Raw genomic sequence first — 24,490 nt, 5'->3', positions numbered from 1 at the left:
TTTTCCTCCATTTCCATCTGCAGGAAGACTATTTTGGGCTGCCTGAACATTGTATCAGACCTGCTACCTATACTATGGTCTACCTCTCCTCCAGTGGAATTACAAAGGCACTAGCTGAAATGCCTTCTAGAAACAGAGAAAATGAAAACTACTTATCTACTTTTGATAGCACGGATTATTTATAAAACAGATTGAAGTAACCCATTAACTGGCAAAAAGAGAATGAGATCGGATTTAAATGTATGGCAGTAAGTCCTATTGATCCCTCCAGTTATCTCAGTATGACTGCAGTATATTCATTCACTAAAACCACTCATTAGATACCAACTACACACCTGGCACTGCAGATGTAAAGGTCAGTCACACATGTTCTGACTTTACAGAGTTCACAGTAGCAGTGGAGGAAGATATATGTGGAAACAAAAAAGGCATCGATTCTATTCAGAGCACTGTTAGGGCACAATGGAGAGAGGGGTCTTTCTACCTGAGAAGATGAGGAATAGGGTCATCGTAGAAGTGACTTTAAGTCTTAAAATTAAGAAGGGGATTCCAAGCTGCTTCACGCAGAGACACACCGAGCTAAAACACAGAGGTATGAAACAGCATGGGGACTTTAGGAACTGCACAGTTCATTCTAACAGGAACAAAAGGCTCAAGGGGTCAAGAAATGAGGCTGTATGGAAAGAGGTTCAATGTAAGTACTTTATAAAATAGATTAATTTCTGATTCAATGAAGCATCTCTTGATCATTGTGTACAAGGCACTAAATTCATCATGGAAAATTCATTAGGATGCATTGCCAGCACTTTGCAGACCTGATGTTATTCAGCCTCAAGCTTTCCAGTGGCCAAAGGAAAATGCTGACTGCTTTTCACATATTTGAGTCAAAGATTTTTTTATATGGTCAACGAAGACTAATACAAGGGCAGTGGGATTTTCACAGAAGCATGCCATGTTGTTGAGAGCCTCTTAGATCTTCTCAACTGTGAGAGAGAAAACTGAAAATTTTGAAGACACTGAGTCTGGAGAGGGGATACCAATCACTGTCCAGTCAGGCGTTGGTGGGAATGGGGAAATGGCACAGGAATGCAAGCCTCTCCACCCTACCCCCGAAACTCCAGCCATACACTCATCATTTCACAAAATATAAATGAGTTAGCATTAAACATTTCAGAGTAAATAATTCCTTTTCCCGAAATGCATGAAGATAGAGTAACAGTCTTCTCACACTGTATTTTTAGGGTATGGAAAATTTAGAAGGTTAAAGAATTACTGCTTCAATTTTTCAGTTAAAAAAAATCAGGAAGCTCTGTTCATTCAGGCTATGCACCATGTGCACAGTCAAGAATTAGCAGAAAACCTCTGCATTTACAAACACTTTGTGCTATAAAAAGTAATTTTTAAAAAGCCACTTGTGTGTGTGTGTATATATATATATATTTAAAGCCAAGGTTTTGATACTTTTTTACAAGAACTGCAAGAGAAAACAGATACCTGTCCAAACCATATACTTTTAAAATAGCATTTTTTTTTCCATACAAGCTGTTGTTAATTTGGGGGTAAAATGCTGGTTTGCAAACTTCATCAAATTGTTCCCAAGTGGATTTTCCTTGTTTATCTTCCCCCACCAACCCTCAAGTTACCATATTCGATGTAAGAATCAGGCATGTTAGAATGTTGTGTCACACTAACCAGTTCTGCTCTTTTTGTCTTTTCATTCAAGTTCCATTAGCTTCTGTGCGCGGTGCCCTTTGCAGTCTGGTGTCTCTTCCAGAGGCAAGGGGGCTGAAGATGGCGTGCTGCATCTCACTAGCTGTACTAACATAATCTTGGTAAACTGAAAACCAAATGTGGACATTTGTAAAATCAGTGCACTGTTTCTAGAGAGAGATTAAATTCATTTTTAAAAAATCTTTAAGTATTGTTTCATTGTAATACTTTAATGAGCGGGAGTGAACTGAGTCCCTAATGTGTACCAGTATTCTACATACATTATCTCAATCTTTGTCAACAATTCGGTGAGGTAAATACTATCAATACTATCCACTCCCATTTTATAGATGAGAAAATGGGTGAAGTAACTGCCCAAAGTCACAAGGTTATTTTTAGTGCCCCCTAAGATCAATTGTAACGTAGCATTCTCTGCCTAAATTTTCCTTCTCTGCCTCTATATGACTAAATCCTATTTGTTCTTGAGTACTCCACTTAGGTAATGCCTCCTCCAGGAAGCCTTCCCTTCTCTCTAAGACTAGGTTAGATAACTCACCTCAGTACTTCTATAACAACTTTTGCCTACTTGCATCCCAATACTTCTGCCCTACCATTCATTCCCATGCCATTGGAGTTGCTTTTGCCAAGGTCATCCAGGACCTCCTCGATTATAAATCTGGTAAACATTTTCAGTCTTGATCTTTCTTGACCTGGAAGCAGTAGTTAACACTGTTAGCCACTCTTTTCTTGGAATACTCTTATTTTGGCTTCCATGATACCATATTCGTGGTTTTTCTCCTATCTCTCTGGCCACATCTTCGTCTCCTTTGCCCACCCTTTAAATTATGGTATTCCACTTCAAATCCATCCACTTTTCTATCTCTTTTACTTTTTTTTTTTTTTTTTTTTTTTAAAGAGACAGGGTCGCACTCTGTTACCCAGGCTGGAGTACAGTGGTAGGATCATAGCTCACTGCAACCTTAAACTCCTGGGCTTAAAGCAATCCTCCTGCCTTAGCCTCCTGAGTAGCTGGGACTACAGGCACATGCCAAAATGCCTGGATAATTATTTTGCTTGCCTTTTTTTTTTTTTTTTTTTTTTTTTTCTTTTTTTGACAAGGTCTCTTTCTCTGTTGCCCAGGCTGGAGTACAACGGCATGATCTCAGCTCACTGCAACCTCCGCCTCTTGGGTTCAAGCAATTATCCTGTCTCAGCCTCCTGAGTAGCTGGGGCTACAGGCGCATGCCACCCTGCCCAGCTAATAGATTACTTTAACTACTTATCTGAATGTCATATGTCTAGTCTTTTCATTTTCCAATCTAACCCACAACACTGCAGCCAAAGTGTCTTTCTAAAGTGCCATAGATGTATCACCACCACTTATTTCCACTTTCCTGTTTAAAGCCCTTCAACTGCTTTGCTGGCACTAAAATTCAATATTCTTGGGTGTGCCCAAACTCTTTTAATATGGTTTATAAAGCCCTTCATGATTCAGCTTCTGCCCCATCTCCAGCCTCATCACTCACTACTCTATATTCTAATCACACAGTTCTGGGCCTCTGTCTGGAACATTTCCTTCAGGAACATTTCCCTAAGGACCCTACACTGTATTAGGAGTCACCTCATGTGCTTCCATAGTACTCTGTGCTTCCTTTACTGGAAATCTTATCCTTACATTGTAATTGCTTGTATGCTCCTTAACTTCCTCCTCTGCAAGCTCTGTAAAGAACTGTCTTGCCCAACATTGTATCCTCTCTCTCTGCACATGACACTCAGTGGATGCTCAATAAATGATGCTGAATGCAGGCACGGCAGACACACACAGACCATGCTCTTTCAGTTACACCACGTCTCATATCCAGAAATCTGGATTACTTTACAGCCTGACTGGAGTTGTGTGTCCTTTAAATTTCTCAACACTTTTGTTATTTGCCACATCTGAAGATCCCCAGATTCACTTATGATTTTTATAATTTTACTCCTGGAAAATAACCTTGTAGCAATTGCTTAATCCCTCTACACACTTAACTCTAATTACCACCTCAAAATTGTTGTGATGATTCGAAAAACAAGCACAGGTAATCCCATTCAGCCTAGGAGCTGACATTTATTAGGTGCTTGATGGTTCCCTTTTCTCTTTTTTTTTTTTTTTTTTTTTTTTTTTAGATAGGGTCTTGCTTCGTCACCCAGGCTGGAGTGTAGTGGTATGATCATGGTTCGCTGCAGCCTTGACCTCCCAGGCTCAAATTATCCTCCTACCTCAGCCTCCCAAGTAGTTGGGACTACAGGTGTGCACCACCACACCTACCTAATTTTTAAATTTTTTGTAGAGACAAAGTCTCCCTATGTTACCCAAGCTGGTCTCAAACTTCTGGGCTCAAGTGATCCTTCTGCCTCAGCCTCCCAAACTGCTGGGATTACATGTGTGAGCCACTGTGTCTAGCCCCCTTCTCTTTTATACAGTTCCCTTGTTACCACCAATATGCGGTGTTTTGTAATAAAAATGTCATGGTTTTATAGCAATTTACAGTTTCCGAGACATTGTTTCTTATAACAGTTCTGCTAGGTGTACGTTTTTATGCTCATTTTAAAGAGAAGGAAACTCTGAAGTCTAAAAAGTTGAGTCAGTTCACCTTTGGTTACAATGAGTCATTGTTAAAACAAAAGATTATTTTAACCAGTGTCCAATGGTTTTTTTCCCCCACCACACCTACTCTACACTCTGCTGCTAATGCTTTTTCAGGGAGAAAAGGACTCATTGTTAAGACTGGGGGCCATGCATGGTGGCTCATGCCTGTAATCCCAGCACTTTGGAAGGCTGAGGCGGATGGATCGCCTGAGGTCGGGAGTTTGAGACCAGCCTGGCCAACATGGTGAAACCCTGTCTCTACTAAAAATACAAAAATTAGCTGGATGTGGTGGCACGTGCCTGTAATCTCAGCTACTTGGGAGGCTAAGGCAGGAGAATCACTTGAACCCAGGAGGTGGAGGTTGCGGTGAACTGAGAACCAGCCGTTGCACTCTAGCCTGGGCAACAAGAGCAAAACTCTGTCTCAAAAAAAAAAAAAAAAAAAAAAGACTGGGGGTAGGAATCAGAGACTGCTGTCCCGACTTACAGAATCTTATACTGTTCTAGTTGCCAGGCCCCAAGAATGATGTCATCTCAGCACTGTCTCTAGAACCATTCATTCTCTCTAAGTGTGGAACTTAGACGAGTGAGAGCAGGCTCCTATGAAATAATTATGATCTTGATTGCTCTGGCCCTACTCAACTGTAAATTTTTTCCAGAGCCAGAATGGCTTCACAGAGGACAACTTTGCTCTGAAAAGAGTCTCTTTGGTCAGTGGTCCTCAACTCTGACTCAACTGAGAGCTTTACAAAGAGTACCAATGCCCAGTTCCAGCGCTGGAGATTTTAATTGGCTTGGGGTAGAGCCCTGGCATCAGTATTTTTAGAGGCTCCCCAGGTAATTCCAATGTGCAGCCAGGCTGAGAATCACTGCTCGGTAAGTGGGATGACTGGGGAGTGGGAGATCAAATACTCTAATTTCTCACAGCACCTATTCTAGAGATCAGTGGGGCAGAAAGATAGAAATAAAAGGTGGAAAAGGACGAAATGGGTAAGTGTGGGTGAACTAGTTCCAGGGAAACGGCAATCTCCACTGTGGATTCAGGGAAGGCTTCACTGAGGAGGGCTTTCTTAACAGTTCAGGTCAATGGAAGCCATCTTGAGGCACACACATCGTGCGCGGCATCCTCCGGGAAGGTCGGGTCATTTCACCCCATTTTACTGCCGAGATGACCTAGGTCCAGAGACGGTAAAGAGCGGTGTACGACTCACACAAGTCGGGGGTCCTGTGAACTGAGGTTGAGCCTGGCCGGCGCAAGGCTCGGGGTGTTCGGTCCGAGATCTTTAAGCGAAGTCACCAGACCCCGCGTTCAAAGCCCACAGGTAGGCAGGCGGCTGGCTCTCGGCCTCAGGCCGGGAGAGAACCCAGCGGGTACCAACCTCAACCTCGCTCCCGCGTCCAGGTGGAGAGGCGGAGCTGGTTGGCCCCGCCTTCGGGTTAAACAAAGTTCGTTACCTCCTAGGCGTGAGAGGGTGTGGCAGTCTTGTTGTCACTTCCGGGCGAATAGGTTAGCTAGAAGGAACCCCTCCATTACGCGACGGCGTAATCTGACGTCACTTCCGCGCGCCGCCGCAAACGTCAGTGTCGGGCGCAGACCGCAGCAGTGCGGCTTGCTGTTGGAAGTTCAGGCTCGGTTGTCTTTTGGGAGCCATGGAGAGTGACTTTTATCTGCGTTACTACGTGGGGCACAAGGGCAAATTCGGCCACGAGTTCCTGGAGTTTGAGTTCCGACCGGACGGTAAAAGCAGCCTGCCGCCCGCCGGGAGCGGGACCAGGCCTTGGGGCGGGCGAGTGGGGAGGCCGAGGGTCGGAAATCTGTGGGGAACTAGAGGAGGAAGGGGCTGAGACCTGTGCAGTGCGGATCTGAAAGGAGCGCCACTGTGTCTGCTCCACGGCGTCGTTTTATCCATACAACAAACGTTGGCTGAACGCCCACTGTGTGCCAGGCTCTGTTCCACTCTTTGGGGATACGACAGCGAAGATAGACAAACTTCCTCTCTCGTGGAACTTGTGTTTTACTGCTGGGAGAGAGATCATAAAAAGATGATTCCGGATAGCAGTGAGTGGTCAGAAAATATGGTAGAATAATTGCTGGATGGGCTGCTTTTAGATAGGTTGGCCATTAGAGAGCTCTAATGGTATATTGCAGCTGAGCCCTAATTAGCAAGAAGGACCCAGCCTTGTGAAGCTCACAAGGAAGACCATTCTACCCAAAGGGAATACCAGAAGTCAAGGCTGCAGGGCGGGAATGAGCTTAGGCATGTCTCAGGTGGTCAGTGTGATTGAAGAGTGGTGAGCTGGGAGATGGCAGGAGATGATGTCGGATAGGTAGTAGGAGCCGCACCTTGTAGATGTTTATAGACCATGGTAAAGAGTTTGGACTTGGAAGGCTTTTATTTTTTATTTTATTTTTTTTTTTTTGAGACGGGTTTCGCTCTTTTTGCCCAGGCTGTAATGCTATGGCGCGATCTCGGATCATTGCAACCTCCGCCTCCCGAGTTAAAGCGATTCTCCTGCCTCAGCCTCCCGAGTAGCTGGTATTACAGACACCCACCACCACGCCCGGCTAATTTTGTATTTTTAGTAGAAACAGGGTTTCACCAGGTTGGCCAGGCTGGTCTCGAACTTCTGACCTCGGGTGATCCGCCGGCCTCGGTGTCCCAAAGTGCTGCGATTACAGGCGTGAGCCACCGCGCCTGGCCGGGCTTGGAAGGTTTTACGCAGAGAAGAAATGTGATCTGTTCTTGAAAAAGCATTCTGGTTATTGGGTGCGGAATGGGCAACAGTGAAAACAGGGCTATTGATTAGGAGACTGTTGTCAAGACAAGAAAGATGTTGGGGGCCAGTCGCAGTGGCTCACGCCTGTAATCCCAGGACTTTGGGAGGCCGAGGTGTGCGGATAACTTGAGGTCAGGAGTTCGAGACCAGCCTGGCCAACATGGTGAAACCCCGCCTCTACTAAAAATACAAAAATTAGCCGGACGTGGTGGCAGACGCCTGTAATCCCAGCTGTTCGGGAGGCTGAGACAGGATAATCGCTTGAACCTGGGGCGGAGGTTGCAGTGAGCTGAGATAGTGCCAGTGTACTCCAGTCTGGGTGACAGAGCGAGACTATGTCACAAAAGAAAAAAAAAAAAAAAAAGATGTCGGTTGGGACTACAGAGAGAGTAGAAATGGAGAGAAAGATTTAGGAAACTGTTGGAGGCAGAATCAACTGGACTTTGATCGTTGATAGGATTTTTTTGGCGGAGGCACTGTGGTGAAGGAAAGAGGAATCAAAGATGACAGAAAACATCCATTAAGCAGGCCACAAAGATGTATCTGACAGGCCCCGACTGTGAGGGAGATGGATTTGTAAGCAGGGACCAAACAGCGTATTAGGTGTTGTGGTAAAAAGAAACAGAGGAGACTTGCAGCAGAGAAGGGGCACCTAGCCAAGCCTGAGGGTCAGAGGAGGCTTCCTACATAAAATGATGGGAGGAGGGGATGTGAGGTATTGGTTAGGAGACCAAGAAGAGTCAAGAAGGCATTTTAGACAGCATGCAAAGAGGCTGAAAACCAAAAAGTGCTTGGGATGTTTCAGGCAGAAACCAAGTTGTTCGACTCCAGCTGTGTGAGAGAAGAATATTGCAGGAGTGAGGCTGGAAAAGCAGGCAGGGGCTTTGCTTAGCCGTATGCCATGTTGAGGAGTTTGGATTTTTTTTTTTTTTTTTGAGATGGAGTCTTGCTCAGTTGCCCAGGCTGGAGTGCAGTGGCGCGATCTGGGTTCACTACAAGCTCCGCCTCCCGGGTTCACGCCATTCTCCTGCCTCAGCCTCCTAGGTAGCTGGAACTACAGGCGCCCGCCACCACGCCCGGCTAATTTTTTACATTTTTAGTAGAGACGGGGTTTCACCGTGTTAGCCAGGATGGTCTCGATCTCCTGACCTCGTGATCTGCCCGCCTCGGCCTCCCAAAGTGCTGGGATTACAGGCGTGAGCCACCGCGCCCGGCCGGATTTTAACCAGGAAGGCAGCGGAAAGCCATTGACTTTATCAAAGTATTAGAGTAACTTAATCTGATAGATCTGTTACCACATCACCTTGTCCACTGTATGGACAGTGAACTGAATGTGAAGAAACTTGAGGCAGAGAGACAGCACAGAGACTGTTGGAATAAATTCACTGGGCTCATCTCACATGTATGTCTTCTAGTCTACATGTCTTCTGTTTCCTTCTATCTTCTCCTCATCCCCACCATGTATTCACATTAACCTGTTAGACGCACACATGGACAAAGGGTCTTGTGTACCAAATGTGCTCAGTGATAAAAGCAACAACTTTTCCATCACAGAAATAGAGTGTGGCACAGTCACATGATAATATATGTAAACAGCATCCTACAGTTTTCAAAATGTTTTCACAACTCATTTGAGCCTCAGGAGGTCCTATGTGCTGGTAAGTTATCACTTACTCTGCCTGTTTTCAGGACATTCACCTGCAAAAATGTGATTCGACAAAGTCAGAAAAGAGCCTGCCTGTGTTTTTACCTCACCTGAGCTGCTTTTTGCAGTAGTTGAGTGTCAGCTGTATATTTGGCTGTTTAAGCCTGAAGTGAAGAACTGAAAGACTAGTATTGTTGAACTACCTTAAGAGTAAATAATAAATGTCTTAGACACTTTGAGCAAGTTGGATACATTTTAGGCAACTGCCGATAGTCTTGGTATGGCATTGATGCTTTATTCATGTTTTTATTATATGTTGAATTTGGCTTTTGTCCCCACAGGGAAGTTAAGATATGCCAACAACAGCAATTACAAGAATGATGTCATGATCAGAAAAGAGGTATGCCTTCTGAGAGGCCTTCATTTTCTACATTTCAGCTTTTTGTCTTGCATTGTTTTTGTTGTATCTAGTATTGAAAGGTAAAGAACAGGGAGAGAGACACATGTCTGTAGACAGCTTCTGGATTACTTCCCAAATCATCTTTTAGTTGGGATTTTTTTATTTTACAATGTGGAATCAATTACTGGTAACCATTGACATACCTTGGTTTGAACCCTGAGTCTGCTGCTTACTACCTCATGTGACAGTGGGCAAGTTCCTGGCTGAACTTGATTAAATCTCTGTTTCTTCACCTGCAAAAACAGGGAAAATAAAAGCTACCTCCCACTCCCAAGTGCTGTCATAAAATTAAATGTGTTATACTTAAAGTGCTCTGTATATTCCCTGGCACATAGTACACAATGGAGAGCTATTTAATTTGCATCTGAGTGGGAAAGGGAGCATGGGAAAGCAGTTGATATCATTGAATGCATGTTAGATGTCAGGCATGGCATCTTATTTAACCCTGATTATAAGCCCATGTGATGGGGGAGGGTATTATAGCCCCCTTACAAATAAGAAAATAAAGGCCCAGATATTAATTATGAGACTTGTTCAGAGTTACCCCTGCTAGTAAGAGATACAGCAGGAATTCCCAATTAAAGGAATTCCCCAGTAAAGTTTGTATTCTCCTCTCTGTGATTTCTACTACATCATTAAGGCTTCATCAAAGCTACTCTTTTAACCACTCTGCCACCTTTGAAAATGTCTTAGCATATATTTTTCATACTGTTGTTTTAGCTATCAGTTTCATGCTTATTCACACATGTCAACATTCTCACTATTTTTTTACACAGGCATATCTTTTCAAATACATTTTGCTCCTCAGGAGCGTATTACCTAGTTAAGAATAACTGGCCGGGCGCGGTGGCTCACGCCTGTAATCCCAGCACTTTGGGAGGCCAAGGTGGGCGGATCACGAGGTCAGGAGATCGAGACCATCCTGGCTAACACGGTGAAACCCCGTCTGTACTGAAAATACAAAAAAATATAGCCGTGGTGGTGGGTGCCTGTAGTCCCAGCTATTCAGGAGGCAGAGCTTGCAGTGAGTCGAGATTGCACCACTGCCCCCCAGCCTGGGCCACAGAGTGAGACTCCGTCTCAAAAAAAAATAAACCAGGGCATGTAGGTGTTGCTGTCTCTTTTGTTTTGCTATAACAGAATACCTGAGACTGGGTAATTTTTAAGCCATAAAAATATATTTCTCACAGTTTTGGAGGCTGGGAAGTCCAAGATCAAGGCACTGGCAGGTTCAGTGTTTAGTGAGGGCCCAGTCTCTGCTTCCACAACTGTGCCTTGTTTTTGCATCCTCCAGAAGGGATGAATGCAGTGTTCTCATATGGTGAAAGAACAAGCAAGGGGCCAGCTAGTTCTCTTAAGCTGTCTCCTAAGGCACTAATCCTATCCATGGGGGCTCTGCCCTCAAGGCCCAATCAACTCTTAAAGGCCCTATCGATTAACACTGTTGCATTGGGGATTAATTTCAACATGAATTTTGGAGGAGACACAAAAATTCAAACCATAGCAGGGGGCATTCACAGATATATTTTGGGTTTCTTTGTGAGTTGGCTGTGTGGACAGGCAGAAGGGCCATGTAAACAGGATGTACCAGGAGGTAGTAACAGCTAGATGGGGGACTGAGGTGCAGTTTATTAGATACTTCTGACCCTGTCCCTCACCTGCATCATGCCGAGGTTGAGCATGAATGTCTTCCCACTTAAGAAGATGCCAGAAATAAGTCTGCAGGAACAGTTATTTTTATCTTCCATCACTATCTGAGTCAAAGCACTGCTTAAGGATACAACATACATTTTGTCTTTTAACTTGCTTTCAGGCTTATGTACATAAAAGCGTGATGGAGGAACTGAAGAGAATAATCGATGACAGTGAAATTACCAAAGAGGATGATGCATTGTGGCCTCCTCCTGACCGAGTGGGCCGGCAGGTATGTTTTATTGATTATCCTGTAGTGCAGAAATCTTACAAATAAGATGAGGTTTAGTGCTCTGCATATGATAGTGAAACTGTGTGCATGTGTGTGTGATGGTGGTGGTGGTGGTGGTGGTCAGCCCTGCAGAAAGCAGATTGCCAGCACCTTGGTCTAAGGAAGCATTAATCCCACAGGAAGGAACAGAGAGAACAAGTGCTGCTGGCCACCAAGAACCCAGCCTTGAATTTCTTCTTAGGACCCCCCCACACTCCCTCCTCCACTTAAAGCTTTTGCTGCCTATCTCATTTACTAACTACTATGGACAAAGCATTGTGGAGATACAAAGAAAAATAGAACATGATTATTTCACCAATCTAATGAAAGGAAAATCATACAAATAATTCAGTATATGTATTTAAATTCATGTGTATTTATATACATTATATATTCATTCCGAGCACCATTTTGTTAACTAAAAAATAAAAGCCACTATCATATTGAACTGAATTAACAGAAAAGGTATTTTCACTCTGACTGCTACCATCCTAATCCAGACTTCTGGACTTCTAATAGGTTCCCTTGTTTTTCCTCTTGTTCCATACCATCCATTTTTCCATCCTGAAAGCCAATGTAATTTTTTTTTTTTTTTTTCGAGACGGAGTCTCGCTCTGTCACCCAGACTGGAGTGCAGTGGCATGATCTCAGCTCACTGCAACCTCCACCTCCTGGGTTCAAGTGATTCTCCTGCCTCAGCCTCCCGAGTAGCTGGGATTACAGGCACACACCACCATGCCCAGCTAATTTTTGTATTTTTAGTAGAGATAGGGTTTCACCATGTTGGCCAGGCTGGTCTTGAACTCCTGACCTCAGGTGATCCGCCCACCTTGCCCTCCCAAAGTGCTGTGATTCCAGGCGTGAGCTGCCGCGCCTGACCAGTGTGATCTTTAAAAATGTAAATTTGCTTATGTATTCCACTGATTTAAACTCCAATGGCTTCCCACTGTACTTAAAATTTAAACTCCCACCTTATCTTTTACCATGCTTCCAGTCTGTCATGGTGTTCAAACCTTACTAGCTTCATTTCTGTTCCTCAGAAATACCTAGGTGGTTCTTACTTCAGGGCCTTGGCACTTGCCACATTCTGCCTAAAATATTCTTCCTTTAACTCTGTACAAGACTCTCTCTATTATTGAGGTCTTCAAAAGTCGGTTCCTCAGTGATATCTTGCCTGTCCATTCAATCTAAGAAGTCTCTTCCCATCATTAAGAAAAAGATCTGTTGTGCTGTCTTTGTGTGTGTGTGTGTGTTTTCTTTTTGCTTTCAGTTTCATCACAATATGTGTTGTCTTTGTAGCACTTATTGTCTAAAATTGTCTTACTTGCTTTTTAATTTTTTCACTGCTATATCTCCAGTGACTAAAATAGTGCCCATGTATAGTAAAAGCCCAATAATAATTTGTTAAATTAACATGAAAACCCATATAAACTCATGCCTAATAACCTCAAAATGATGGACCAACCCTTCAAGAAGAGTTTTTTTAAAAAATCCTACCCTCAGTATTTACTAAAGTTAACTTTATGTTCAAGGAATCTCAGTAATATCATATATATGTATTTTGCTTTACCATTTATAAAATTTTTATTTCTGTTAGCTCGTTCAACCATCACAACAATTCTGTGAAGAGGGAAGGGCATATTCCTTTATACCAGCAATAAGCCATTGGTACTGTAATTAAAATCAATCCCATTAATAATTACAAGAAAAGTTAATAAAGAACTTGGGTATGCATTTAACAAGATGTACAAAACTTGAAAGGGCTTTATAGAAGGACAAAAATAAGTATCGTTTTTGTGGATGGGAAGATTCAGTATCATATAGATGTCAGTTTTCAACAAAGTAATTTATAAATTCACTCTTAATTCAAATGAAAATCGCAGTAGGGTTTTTTCCCCTTAAAATCAAATAGAATAAGCATTAAATTCATGGAAAATCAGAGGCAAGAGTAGCCAAAATAATACTGGAGATTGCTTATAAAACTGTGGTCATTTATAGTATGATATTGCCTTGGGAATTGACAGCTAAACCAATGGAACAGCATAGACAGCCCAGAAACCAACTTATGAATATATGGAAACTTGGAACAGCGTACCTCAGAGGTGGACTTTCACATTAATGGGAAAAGAATGAGTTATTTAACAAATTGTACCAGGACAGCTGACAATATATTTATGGAATGTTTTTAAATTAGGCTATAGAAATCAAAAATTTTAAACAGAATATAGACTATCTTTTATTATTTATGGATAGAGAAGGAGTTTTTAAAACTCCTTAAGGGGTAAGATTGGTAAATTTGACTTCTTTACAACTTAGGTTTGACAAAAGATGGCAAGATAAAGTTGAAAGATAAGCCATAGACTGGAAGAAGGTATCTGCAAAACATAAAACTGGCAAGAGTTTTCTATCCAGAATATATAAAGAATTAGAAAGTAATAAAAAGACAGTCCCGTGGCAGAATGTGGAAAGGTTATGAATAACTTACAAAATCAAACAAGTGGCTAATAAATGTGAAAAGATTTACAGCTTCATTTGTAAAATGAAAGAACAACAGTGAGATACCATTTCAGACCCATTAGAATAACAACAGAAAAAATCTGCCGAGTTTAAAAAATGATACGAGAAAAGAGTGAGAGTAAAATTAGTATAACCGCGTTAGGGAGTAATTTTGTGGTATCTGGGAACATTTAAAATACTAGGAATTATATGGAGACATTTTCACATATGTATAAGGAGATGTATAGAAGAATATTCTTGCTACATTGTTTATAGGAACAAAAATTCAGAACTTAAGTTTATTTCAGTAGGGAAATGGAATACTATAGCATTTAAAACTAATGAGCTAGATCTGTGTAACTCAACATTGATAAATCTCAAAAACAATGTGGAATGAAAAATGCAAAAAGTCTGTATAATATGACCATTTTTGTAAAAATTTTACAACACACTACCACGTCTAGGCCAGGCACAGTGACGCATGCCTACATTCCCAGCACTTTTTTTCTAAATTGGGAGGCCAAGGTGGGAGGATGGCTTGAGGCCAGGAGCTCAAGACCAGCCTGAGCAGCACAGTGAGACCTTTTTTCTACAAAAAAAAAAAAAAAAAAAAAAAAAAAAAACCCTAAAAATTAACTGGGCATGGTGGCGCATACCTGTAGTCTTAGCTATTCGGGAGGCTAAAGGTGCAGGATGGCATGAGCCCAGGAGCTCAGGGTTACAGTGAGCTATGATCCTACCACTGCACTTCAGCTTCAGTGACAGAGTGAGACCCTATATCTAAAAAGAAGTAAGTGAAAACATACTACCAAACCTGAAACAAGAATGGAACAAATCAGGGGATACAGGCGGAAGAACAGAATGGGAGATAGACATAAATTTTGTAGTATTTTATTTCTTTTAAAAAAAAATCTGACACAAGTATGGCAATAATTTATAAATCTCAGTATTGGAAACATCTCAGTTTTTTCTATTTTCTGATTGAATTATAACAAAAAGTATACATGAATCAAAAAGAAGAAAAAGTAAGTAGGGCTCACAAGAATATAAATTCCACAGGGCAGAGATCTTTGGTTTGCTTGGTTTTACTTATCTGTCCTGAGCACTGAGAACAATACCGAGCACCCAGCAGGCTACACATAGATACTTTTTGAAGGTTTGTGGTACTCATGTCACTGTTTGGAAATTGAGACCCACCATCATACAGGTAGGGAGTGACAAAGTGGGGATCAAACCTAAGGTCTGGAAGTTGCCTAGATAGGTTAGATCCTTTAGTTTTTGTTTTTGTTTGTTGTTGTTGGAGACGGGGTCTCACTCTGTTTCCTAGGCTGGAGTACAGTGATGAGACCATGGCTCACTGCAGCCTTGACCTCCTGGGGTAAAGGGATCCTCCCACCTCAGCCTCTGTAGTAGCTGGGACCACGGATGCACACCACCACATCCAGCTAGTTTTTGTATTTTTTGTAGAGATGAGGTTTTGCCAAGTTGCCCAGACTGGTCTTAAACTCCTGGGCTCAAGTGATTCTCCTGCATTGGCCTCCCAAAGTGCTGGGATTACAGGTGTGAGTCACCATACCCAGTCCAATCGTTCGGTATTTTTAAAACATAGATATATTCATGTTACTCCACATTGTTGATGATGAAAACTCATACAAAATAGTACATAGGCTGGGCGCAGTGACTCATGCCTGTAATCCCAGCACTTGGGAGGCCGAGGCAGGCGGATCATCTGAGGTCAGGAGTTCGAGACCAGCCTGGCCAACATGGTGAAACCCTGTCTCTATTAAAAATACAAAAAAATCCATCCTGGCTAACATGGTGAAACCCCGTCTCTACTAAAAATACAAAAAAAATTAGCAGGGCGTGGTGGCAGGCGCCTGTAGTCCCAGCCACTCAGGAGGCTGAGGCAGGAGAATCACTTGAACCTGGGAGGCAGAGGTTGCAGTGACCCGAGATCATGCCAGTGCACTCCAGCCTGGGCAACAGAACGAGACTGTCTCAGGAGAAAAAAAAAAAAAAAGACCTACGTAGATTTTTCCAAATCTGAGAAATGCTAGAGCCTTGAGGGTACAACTTCTTTTAAATATGAGCTGTATTTATCTCTTGTTTCTAGTGTCCAGCACAGTTCAGTGCTCAGAATGAACTGCCCTTGATTTTGTGACCATCTGTAGTCAAGTTTGTGTGATTTGGCAAATGATTAATCCTTCTGTGTGTTTGATGAATAAGCCAATTCTATTTAGATTTTCTAAAATGTTTCTAGGAGCTTGAAATCGTCATTGGAGATGAACACATTTCTTTTACAACATCAAAAATTGGTTCCCTTATTGATGTCAATCAATCCAAGTAAGTGTGCATGATCTTTACATCCAGTTGTGTCTGTTTTGGAGCAGTTTGGTAAGAAACCTTAACCAAATTGGGACCATTATGGGAAGATCTGGGGCAAATGCAAAATGCAGGTGGGCAGCTTTGTCCTCGTTAGGGAGGGACCCCAAATTATTTTTGAAAACTTACTCCTATTACTTTTGGTGTTTCATTCAGCCATTGCTACTGCATTCTTCTTGTTGACACACACATACAGATTAATGCATAGGAGCAGCCAGAACAAAAAATGGAATATGCCTAAAGAGTGCTCATGATAAACTGTAGAGTTACCGAGTCTGAATAGCTTTCTCAGTGTGACTGTTCAGACTGGCACATCTTAAAATCTGACTTCAGTGAAACTTGACATTTTTTAGGATCTAAATTTTATTTGATTTTAAATTTATTATTATTATTTTGAGATGGAGTTTCACACTGTCGCCTGGGCTGGAGTGCAGTGGCGCAATCTCAGCTCACTGCAACCTCCGCCTCCTGGGTTCAAGTGATTCTCCTGCCTCAGCCTCCCAAGTAGCTTGGACTACAGGCACCTGGCACCACACCTGGCTAACTTTTTTGTATTTTTAGTAGAGACGGGGTTTCACCATGTTGGCCAGGCTGGTCTCGAACTCCCAACCTCAGGTGATCTGCCTGCCTCGGCCTCCCAAAGTGCTGGAATTACAGGCGTGAGCCACCATGCCTGGCCTTAAATTTATTATTTTTTACAAAAGCATTGGTTTGTTGAAAAGGGATAAAAATTTTAAAATTCATGTTGTCAGTGGGGTAGATTATCAAGTTGAGGCATGAACCTATGTACTACAAAGAATCCTTAGAATTTGGCAACTTCTTTGGCTCTTAAGTTTTGAGGATTCAGGATTAGATACGGCTCACTTTTAGCAAATGTTGGGCATGATTATCTTCCTTTGGACACTCTTCCTTCTTCTTAGCCAGTAATGCCACAGTAATCTTCAACCTCTTGGTCCTGCTTAGTACTACTACTTTTTAAAAAAGTGTTCCTAACTCTGAAAGTAATACATGCTCATTGTAGAAAATACAGGAAAGGTAGAAAAGTAGAAAGGGGAAAGTCATCCACAATCTTATCAATCAGACAACCCTTATTAATATCTTGCAGTGTTTCTTTTTAGTCTTTTTTTCTGTGCATTAATAGAATATATACTTTTTTAAAAGCATAAAAAATACAGTTGATTATTTTAATTATATTTTTTCACTTAATGTAAGCATTTCCCTATATTAAAAACTCAGCATATTTAAATTACCTCATAATATACCATTTTAATATACAGTCTTTTCCTTTTTTAGGGACACTTGATTGGTCAAAGTTTTAATGCCGTAATGCAAAGTTTTAATGTTCCTTTGCAAGGAACATCTTGATAGAGAAATCGCCAGTTTTATCTCAATGTTTTAAACTTTTTTTTTTTTCCTTTTGCATTTTAGGGATCCAGAAGGCTTACGAGTATTTTATTATCTTGTCCAGGACCTGAAGTGTTTGGTCTTCAGTCTTATTGGATTACACTTCAAGATTAAACCAATCTAGACTGAATATTGCTGTGGACCTGGGGGAGTGGGTGGGAGTAGAAAATTTTGTGTATATCAGGGCAGTATTTTTTTATAAACTATAAATGATTGTCTTTAATAAATAAGTGATAAAATCCAATTTTTATTATTTTATAAAGATCTGAACATGTGAACTCTTCTCAATTACTTTGTAACACACTAACATTCTATGTGAAGTATTGCCCCAAAATCAAGTCTAATCAACTCTCTAGATATAGCTACCATTTTATAGGAAATAAGAGAATACAGGAACATGTTTTAAAAATACAGTGGGACTTCAATCAGCCATATTGAGAAGAAATGGCAAATGATCTGGTTTCTTCAATAAATTACAAGGGAAACGGAATGGGAGCTTATAAAGGAGACTTAAGAGACACGTAATACAATGTTTGGACCCTATTTGGATAATGATTCAAAAAAATGTAAAATTAGACCAGATGTGGTGGCTTACACCTGTAATCCCAACACTTTGGGAGGCCGAAGCCAGCAGATCGCCTGAGGTCAGGAGTTCAAGACCTGCCTGGCTAACATGGTGATACCCTGTCTCTACTAAAAACACAAACATTAGCTGGGCGTGGTGGCGTGAGCCTGTAATCCCAGCCACTTAGGAAGCTGAGTCAGGAAAGTTGCTTGGACCCGGGAGGCAGAGGCTTCAGTGAGCCAAGATCGTACCACTGCACTCCAGCCTGGGTGACAGAGCGAGACTCCATGTCAAAAAAAAAAAAAAAAAGGTAGGATTAATACCATTAAAGAAATTTAACACTGGTTTGATGATTTAGGTATGAAATAGTATGGTGGTTGGAGTTTTTAAAATCAACTTTTATAGATACAAATATTTTAGGTTTTCATAGGTATTTCAGTGTGGGGGAAAATGCTTTGGTTTCTTACATGATACAGGATAAAATGTCTGGTCTCAGAAAAGTTTTCCATTAATCCATTTTAAAATCAGAATACCAACAGCCATTCAGGACCAAGCCCAAGTTGTATGGATAGTGTGGGAATTTGTTCAGCAGGTAGACCTGTAGACAACTTTTTCTTTCTGCTAAATTGTGTGGCTTAAGCACAGTACTGGTTGAACAGATTGCACCTGCTGAAAGGAACTAGGTCTTACTAAGCCTCATTTGAAGGGAAGTGATTAGCCTAAACTCACCCCACTAAAAACAGGCCAGCCTGGGACAAGGTCCCAAGTGTCCTGACTCCTGGACCCATTCTTTTTCCACCACACTCCTTCAAAGACTATGGGGCAAGTTAAGAACAGCACTGAGATGTCAGGGTTCCTGACTCCAGTGCACCTCCTCCTATAAGGGTACTTGGGGCAATGAAGCAAGTTGGTAGTAAAGTAGACATCAAAAAACGACACTCTAAAGAACTGACGGGACCTCAGGTGATAAGTCTTTTTTGTTTTGTTTTCTGAGGCAAAAAAGAACTTTAGTGTAGAAAAATATTCTTGGCTAGGTGCAGTGGCTCACCCTGTAATCCCAGCACTTTGGGAGTCTGAGGCGGATGGATCACCTGAGGTCAGGAGTTTGAGACCATCTTGGCCAACATGGTGAAACCCCATCTCTACTAAAAATAAAAGATTAGCCGGGTATGGTGGCACACGCCTGTAATCCCAGCTACTCAGGAGGCTGAGGCAGGAGAATCACTTGAATCCGGGAGGCAGAGGTTGCCGTGAGATGAGATTTTGCCACTGCACTCCAGCCTGGGTGACAAGAGTGAAACTCTGTCTCAAAAAAAAAAAAAAAAAAAAAAAAAAAACAGGCATGGTGGCTCATGCCTGTAATCCCAGCACTTTGGGAGGCCGAGGCAGGCGGATCACCTGACGTCAGGAGTTTGAGACCAGCCTGACCAACATGGAGAAACCCCATCTCTCCTAAAAATACAAAATTAACCTACCATGGTGGTGCATGCCTGTAATCTCAGCTACTCAGGAGGCTAAGACAGGAGAATCGCTTGAATCTGGGAGGCAGAGGTTGCAGTGAGCCGAGATCACGCCATTGCAATCCAGCCTGGGCAACAAGAGCAATATTAGGTATTTATTGTCTCAAAAACAAACAACAGCAGCAGCTGCAAAAGAAAAAAAACAGGGTCTGACTGGTCTCAAACTCCTGTGCTGAAGCCATCCTCCTACCTCAGCCTCCCAAAGTGCTGGAATTATAGGTGTGAGCCACTGTGCCCAGTCTCTCTCTCTCTCTCTATCTATGTATGTATATCTATGTATATCTCACCCAGGCTGGAGTTTAGTGGTGCAATCTTGGCTGACTGCAACCTCCACCTCCCAGGCTCAAGTGATCCTCCCACCTCAGGCTCCCAGGAAGCTGGGACCATAGGCATATGCCACCATGCCCCACTAATTTTTTGTATTTTTAGTAGAAATGTGGTTTCGCCATGTTGCCCCAGCTGGTCTTGAACTCCTGAGCTCAAGCGATCCACCGGCCTTGGCCTCCCAAAGCGCTGGGATTATGAGCATAAGCCACCGTGCCTGGCCCCTATTTATATCTTATACTGTCTATGTTTTGAAAAGTTATTTTTGGGCCGGGCGCGGTGGCTCACGCCTGTAATCCCAGCACTTTGGAAGGCCGAGGCGGGCGGATCACAAGGTCAGGAGATCGAGACCATGGTGAAACCCCGTCTCTACTAAAAATAGAAAAAAATTAGCCGGGCCCAGTGGCGGGCGCCTGTAGTCCCAGCTACTCGGGAGGCTGAGGCCGGAGAATGGCGGGAACCCGGGAGGCGGAGCTTGCAGTGAGCCGAGATCGCGCCACTGCACTCCAGCCTGGGCGACAGAGCGAGACTCCGTCTCAAAAAAAAAAAAAATAAAATAAAAAAAAAAAAAAAAAAAAAAGTTATTTTTGATAGGTTCATCTTTTAGTCTTGCTACTCAAGATATGAGTAGTAGTTTACACATAATTAGTGTTAAAATCTTTTGCATTTGTCTGTGTAGTTACTATTCCCAATGAATTTTGTGCCATCAGATGATTTCTCATTGCTTGTTAACATCCTTTTCTTTCAGACTAAAGAACCCTCTTTAGCATTTCTTGAAGGACAGGTCTGGTGTGTTGACAAAATCTCTCAGCTTTTGTTTGTCTAGGAAGTCTTTATTTTTCCTTCATGTCTAAAGGATATTTTTGCTGGAAATACTATTCTAGGATAAATGTTTTTTTTCCTTCAGTACTTTAAATTTCATGCCACTCTCTCCTGGCCTGTAAGCTTTCCACTGAGAAGCCTGCTGCCAGATGCATTGGAGCTTCTTTGTGTGTTGTTTCTTCTTTCTTGCTGCTTTTAGGATCCTTTCTTTATCTTTGACCTTTGGGAGTTTGATTATTAAATGACATGAGGTAGTCTTATTTGGGTTAAATCTGCTTGGTGTTCTATAACTTTCTTGTACTTGAATATTTATATATTTCTGTAGGTTTGGAAAGTTCTGTTATTATTCCTTTGAATAAACTTTCTATCCTAATTTCTCTCTACCTTCTCTTTAAGACCAGTAACTCTTAGATTTGTCCATTTGTGGCTATTGTAGGCGTGCTTCATCCTTTTATTTTTTCTTTCAATTCTTCTGTGTATTTTCAAATAGCCTGTCTTCAAGCTCACTAATTCTTTCTTCTGCTTGATCAGTTCTCATGTTGAGAGACCCTGGTGCATTCTTTGGTATATCAGTTGAATTTATCAGCTCCAGAATTTCTATTTGATTTTGAAAATTATCTCCATCTCTTTGTTAAATTTATCTGGCAGGATTCTGAGTTCCTTCTCTGTGCTATCTTGAATTTCACTGAACTTCCTCAGTGACAGTGAATTCTCTGTCTGAAAGGTCACATATCTCTGTCATTCTGGGATTGGTCACTGGTGCCTTATTTAGTTCATTTGGTTAGGTCATGTTTTCTTGGATGGTATTGATGTTTGTGAGTGTTGGTCAATGCAGAGCATTGAAAATTAGGTATTTATTATAATTTTCACAGTTTGGGCTTATTTGTACCCATCCTTCTTCAAAAGGCTTTTCCAAGTACTCAAAGGGAAATGAGTGTTGTGATGTAAATATTTGGTCACTGCAGCTGTAACTGCATCAAGGGGCACCCCAAACCCAGAGATGCTGTGACTCTTGTAGACGCAGAGGTACTGCCTTGATGGTCTTGAGTAAGATCTGAGAGAATTCCCTGGATTACCAGGCAGAGTCTCTTGTTCTCTTCCCTTACTTTCAAATAAATGGTGTCTCTCTCCATGCTGAGCTGCCTGGAGTTGGGAGAGGAGTGACACAAGCACCCCTGTGGCCACCACTGCTGGAACTGTGCTGTGTCAAACCTGAAGCCAGCACAGTAGTGGGTCTTGCCCAAGGCCCATGGTTACTATTGCCTGATTTTTGCTGATGTTTATTCAAAGCCCAAAGGCTCTTTAGTCAGCAGGTGGTGAATCCAGCCAGGCTTGTGTCTTACCCTTTGGGGTGGCAGGTTCCCTTCTGGCCCAGGGTGGGTTTAGAAATGCTATCCAGGAGCTAGGGCATGGAGTCCGGGCTGTAGACATCTACTTGGTGCTTTATTTTACTGCGGCTGAGCTGGTACCCAAGTTGCAAGACCAAGTCCTTTTTACTCTTTCTTCTCTTTTCCTTAAGCAGAAGGAGTCTCTCCCTATGGCAACCATTGCTGGGAATGCACTGGGTCACACCTGAAGGCAGCATAGTACTGGGTGTTACTAATGTTTATTCAAGGCCCAACAGCTCTTTAGTCAGCGTGTGATGAATCCTACCAGGAATGGGTCCTCTCCTTCAAAGCAGCGGGTTCCCTTCTGGCCCATAGTAGCTCCAGAAATATCTGGGAGATAGAGCCTGGCAAGGGGGGCTTCAGGACTCTGTGTGGTGTTTTATTCTACGGTGGCTGGGATGGTATCCAAGCTGTAAGACAAAGTCCTCTTTACTTTCCCCTCTCCTTTCCTCTAAGGGAAAGGAGTCTCTCCTGGAGCTGTGAGCTGTGCTGCCTGGGGTTGGGGTACTGGTGACATAAGTACTCCTTTGGCTCCACAGCTGGTATCTCACTAGGCTGTGTGCACCCCAACTCCACCAGCTCTGAGCTCAGCACAGCACCAGGACTTGCCCAGGAACTGCTGTCTTTGTGGCCTAGACTGCCTTTCAAATTTATTTAGGACTCTGGATCACTTTAGCCAGTGGTGGTGCAGCTCGCCAGAACCTGACCACTGGGATGGATGATTCCCCTCTGGCTAGGGTTTCTCTAAGTGCTTCCTCTGTGGGCACTTGCTGAATTCTGCCCTGAGTTGCTTTCCACGGTGGCAGGGCAGCACTTGGTTCCAATGCAAAGTGCCATAAGCACATTCTCTCTCTGTGCCAGGCAGCCAGCTGCTGCCAGAGGATGAGGGAGGGGTGGTGGTAGCAATTCAAGACTGTCTTTCCTACCCTCTTCACTGCCTTATTCCTTTTTTTTTCTTCTTCTTCTTCTTTTTTGAGATAGAGTCTCACTCTGTCACCCAGGCTGGAGTGTAATGGCACGAGCTTGGCTCACTACAACCTCCACCTCCCGGGTTCAAACAATTCTCTTGCCTTAGCCTCCGGAGTAGCTGGGACTACAGGTGTGCACCACCATACTCCGCTAATTTTTGTATTTTAAGTAGAGACAGGGTTTCACTATGTTGGCCAGCCAGGTCTCAAACTCCCGACCTCAGGTGATCTGCCCGCCTCAGCCTCCCAAAGCACTGGGATTACAGGTGTGAGCCACCATGCCTGGCCATTGCCTTATATCTCGATGTGATGTTAAAACCAGGTACTGTGATTGCTACCTGAGTTTTGGTCCTCATGAAGGTGCTTTCTTGTGTGGATAGTTGTTCAGTTTGGTGTTCCTGCCAGGGAAGAGGAGGAGGAGGATCACTGGAGGGTTCTATCTGGCTATCTTGCTGTACTTCCTAGAAGAGTCTTGAATGTGCTGTTCCTTTTAACGTTAATCTCCACAGCTCCTGCATGGTCTCAATGTAGCCTGGATGGGAGGCCAGATAAAACAAAGTTCAATAAACGTATGACAGAAGGATAAACCAGGTGGGCTCCCAGAGAAAATCCACCTGAAGGGGAATGTCCAGTCGCAGGGACCACAATGAAAAGGATGTGGACACAGGGTAACCTCTGGAGAGGGGCCTAGAAACCAGGTCTCTTGGGTGAAACAGGAAAGGGCAGTTTAAAGAAAGGCATCATCCCCAAATCTGATAAACCAATACACTCTGCTTTTTAAAGTGTATTGGTTTATCTTTATTTGGTAGTCTTGGAACTCTTCCTTTTGTAGTTTTTCCCCTGGGCAGAGGGAGCTGACGTGATCTGAGAAGTTCGAGGGCAAGCAGAGTAGTGAAGCGCCTGAAAAGAACTGAGGGGCAGCAACTGTCTTGTTCGCTTAGAGCAGGCACAAAATCGGCGTTCACTGTCTGTGGCACCACCGAATCCTGGAGTCAGGCTTCCGCTGGTCTGAGCACGGGTTGCTCGCGAACCTGGCTGACCTTCACTGGCCCCGAATCCCCTGATGCGAAAAGCCTGTGGGCCAGGCGAGCAGCCGCAGGTAGAGCTCCCTGCCCCGCGGCCCCGCCCCGCCAGGCCCTACTGAGGGTGCGCAGACGGCACTCGCCTTTTACGACGCGCCGGAAAGCAACGGCCGCAGCCAGCAACGGGCGGAGAGGGCCACCATGGGGGTGAGGGGAGCCGCCCGCCGCGGGGACACAGAGGGGAGGTGGCGAGGGTCTGGGAGGCAAGAGCTCGCGCCAGGAGGAGATGAAGCGAGTGGGTTCGCGCTGAAGGAGCAGGAAGCAGAAGGAATGTCTCCCTGTGGCACCCATGGCTGGGAATGCGGGAGGGTCGGGCCGGCGTGGAGCTGCGCAGGCACGGCTGACGCAGTTACT

General features: G+C 43.3%; 2 protein-coding genes and 1 long non-coding RNA gene across 3 annotated transcripts in view; 2 read left to right on the top strand and 1 right to left on the bottom strand.

The window, feature by feature from the left end:
• MAGOH (mago homolog, exon junction complex subunit) overlaps positions 1-17,711 on the top strand; it is a 176,677-nt gene extending 158,966 nt beyond the window's left edge. Inside the window, exons 2-6 of the mRNA XM_050803803.1 lie at positions 5,905-6,077; positions 9,104-9,162; positions 11,036-11,146; positions 15,942-16,024; positions 17,492-17,711. Coding sequence (XP_050659760.1) covers positions 5,990-6,077; positions 9,104-9,162; positions 11,036-11,146; positions 15,942-16,024; positions 17,492-17,591 — 441 coding nt within the window. The 5' untranslated portion in view covers positions 5,905-5,989 and the 3' untranslated portion in view covers positions 17,592-17,711. The remainder of the gene's footprint in view (positions 1-5,904; positions 6,078-9,103; positions 9,163-11,035; positions 11,147-15,941; positions 16,025-17,491) is intronic.
• The window catches only part of CZIB (CXXC motif containing zinc binding protein), a 109,164-nt gene that overhangs the window by 78,333 nt on the left and 6,341 nt on the right, over positions 1-24,490 (top strand). The window contains exon 2 of the mRNA XM_050803745.1: positions 24,225-24,283. Coding sequence (XP_050659702.1) covers positions 24,278-24,283 — 6 coding nt within the window. The 5' untranslated portion in view covers positions 24,225-24,277. The remainder of the gene's footprint in view (positions 1-24,224; positions 24,284-24,490) is intronic.
• Positions 1,492-5,788, bottom strand: LOC126962611 (uncharacterized). The gene is made up of 2 exons (XR_007728736.1): positions 5,551-5,788; positions 1,492-1,837 (listed from the first exon to the last, which is right to left on the bottom strand). It is a non-coding gene; the product is annotated as an uncharacterized LOC126962611 (long non-coding RNA).

Source organism: Macaca thibetana, chromosome 1, assembly GCF_024542745.1.
Source record: "Macaca thibetana thibetana isolate TM-01 chromosome 1, ASM2454274v1, whole genome shotgun sequence".
Lineage (NCBI taxonomy): Eukaryota > Metazoa > Chordata > Mammalia > Primates > Cercopithecidae > Macaca > Macaca thibetana.
This window is presented reverse-complemented; position numbering and strand designations above follow the sequence as displayed.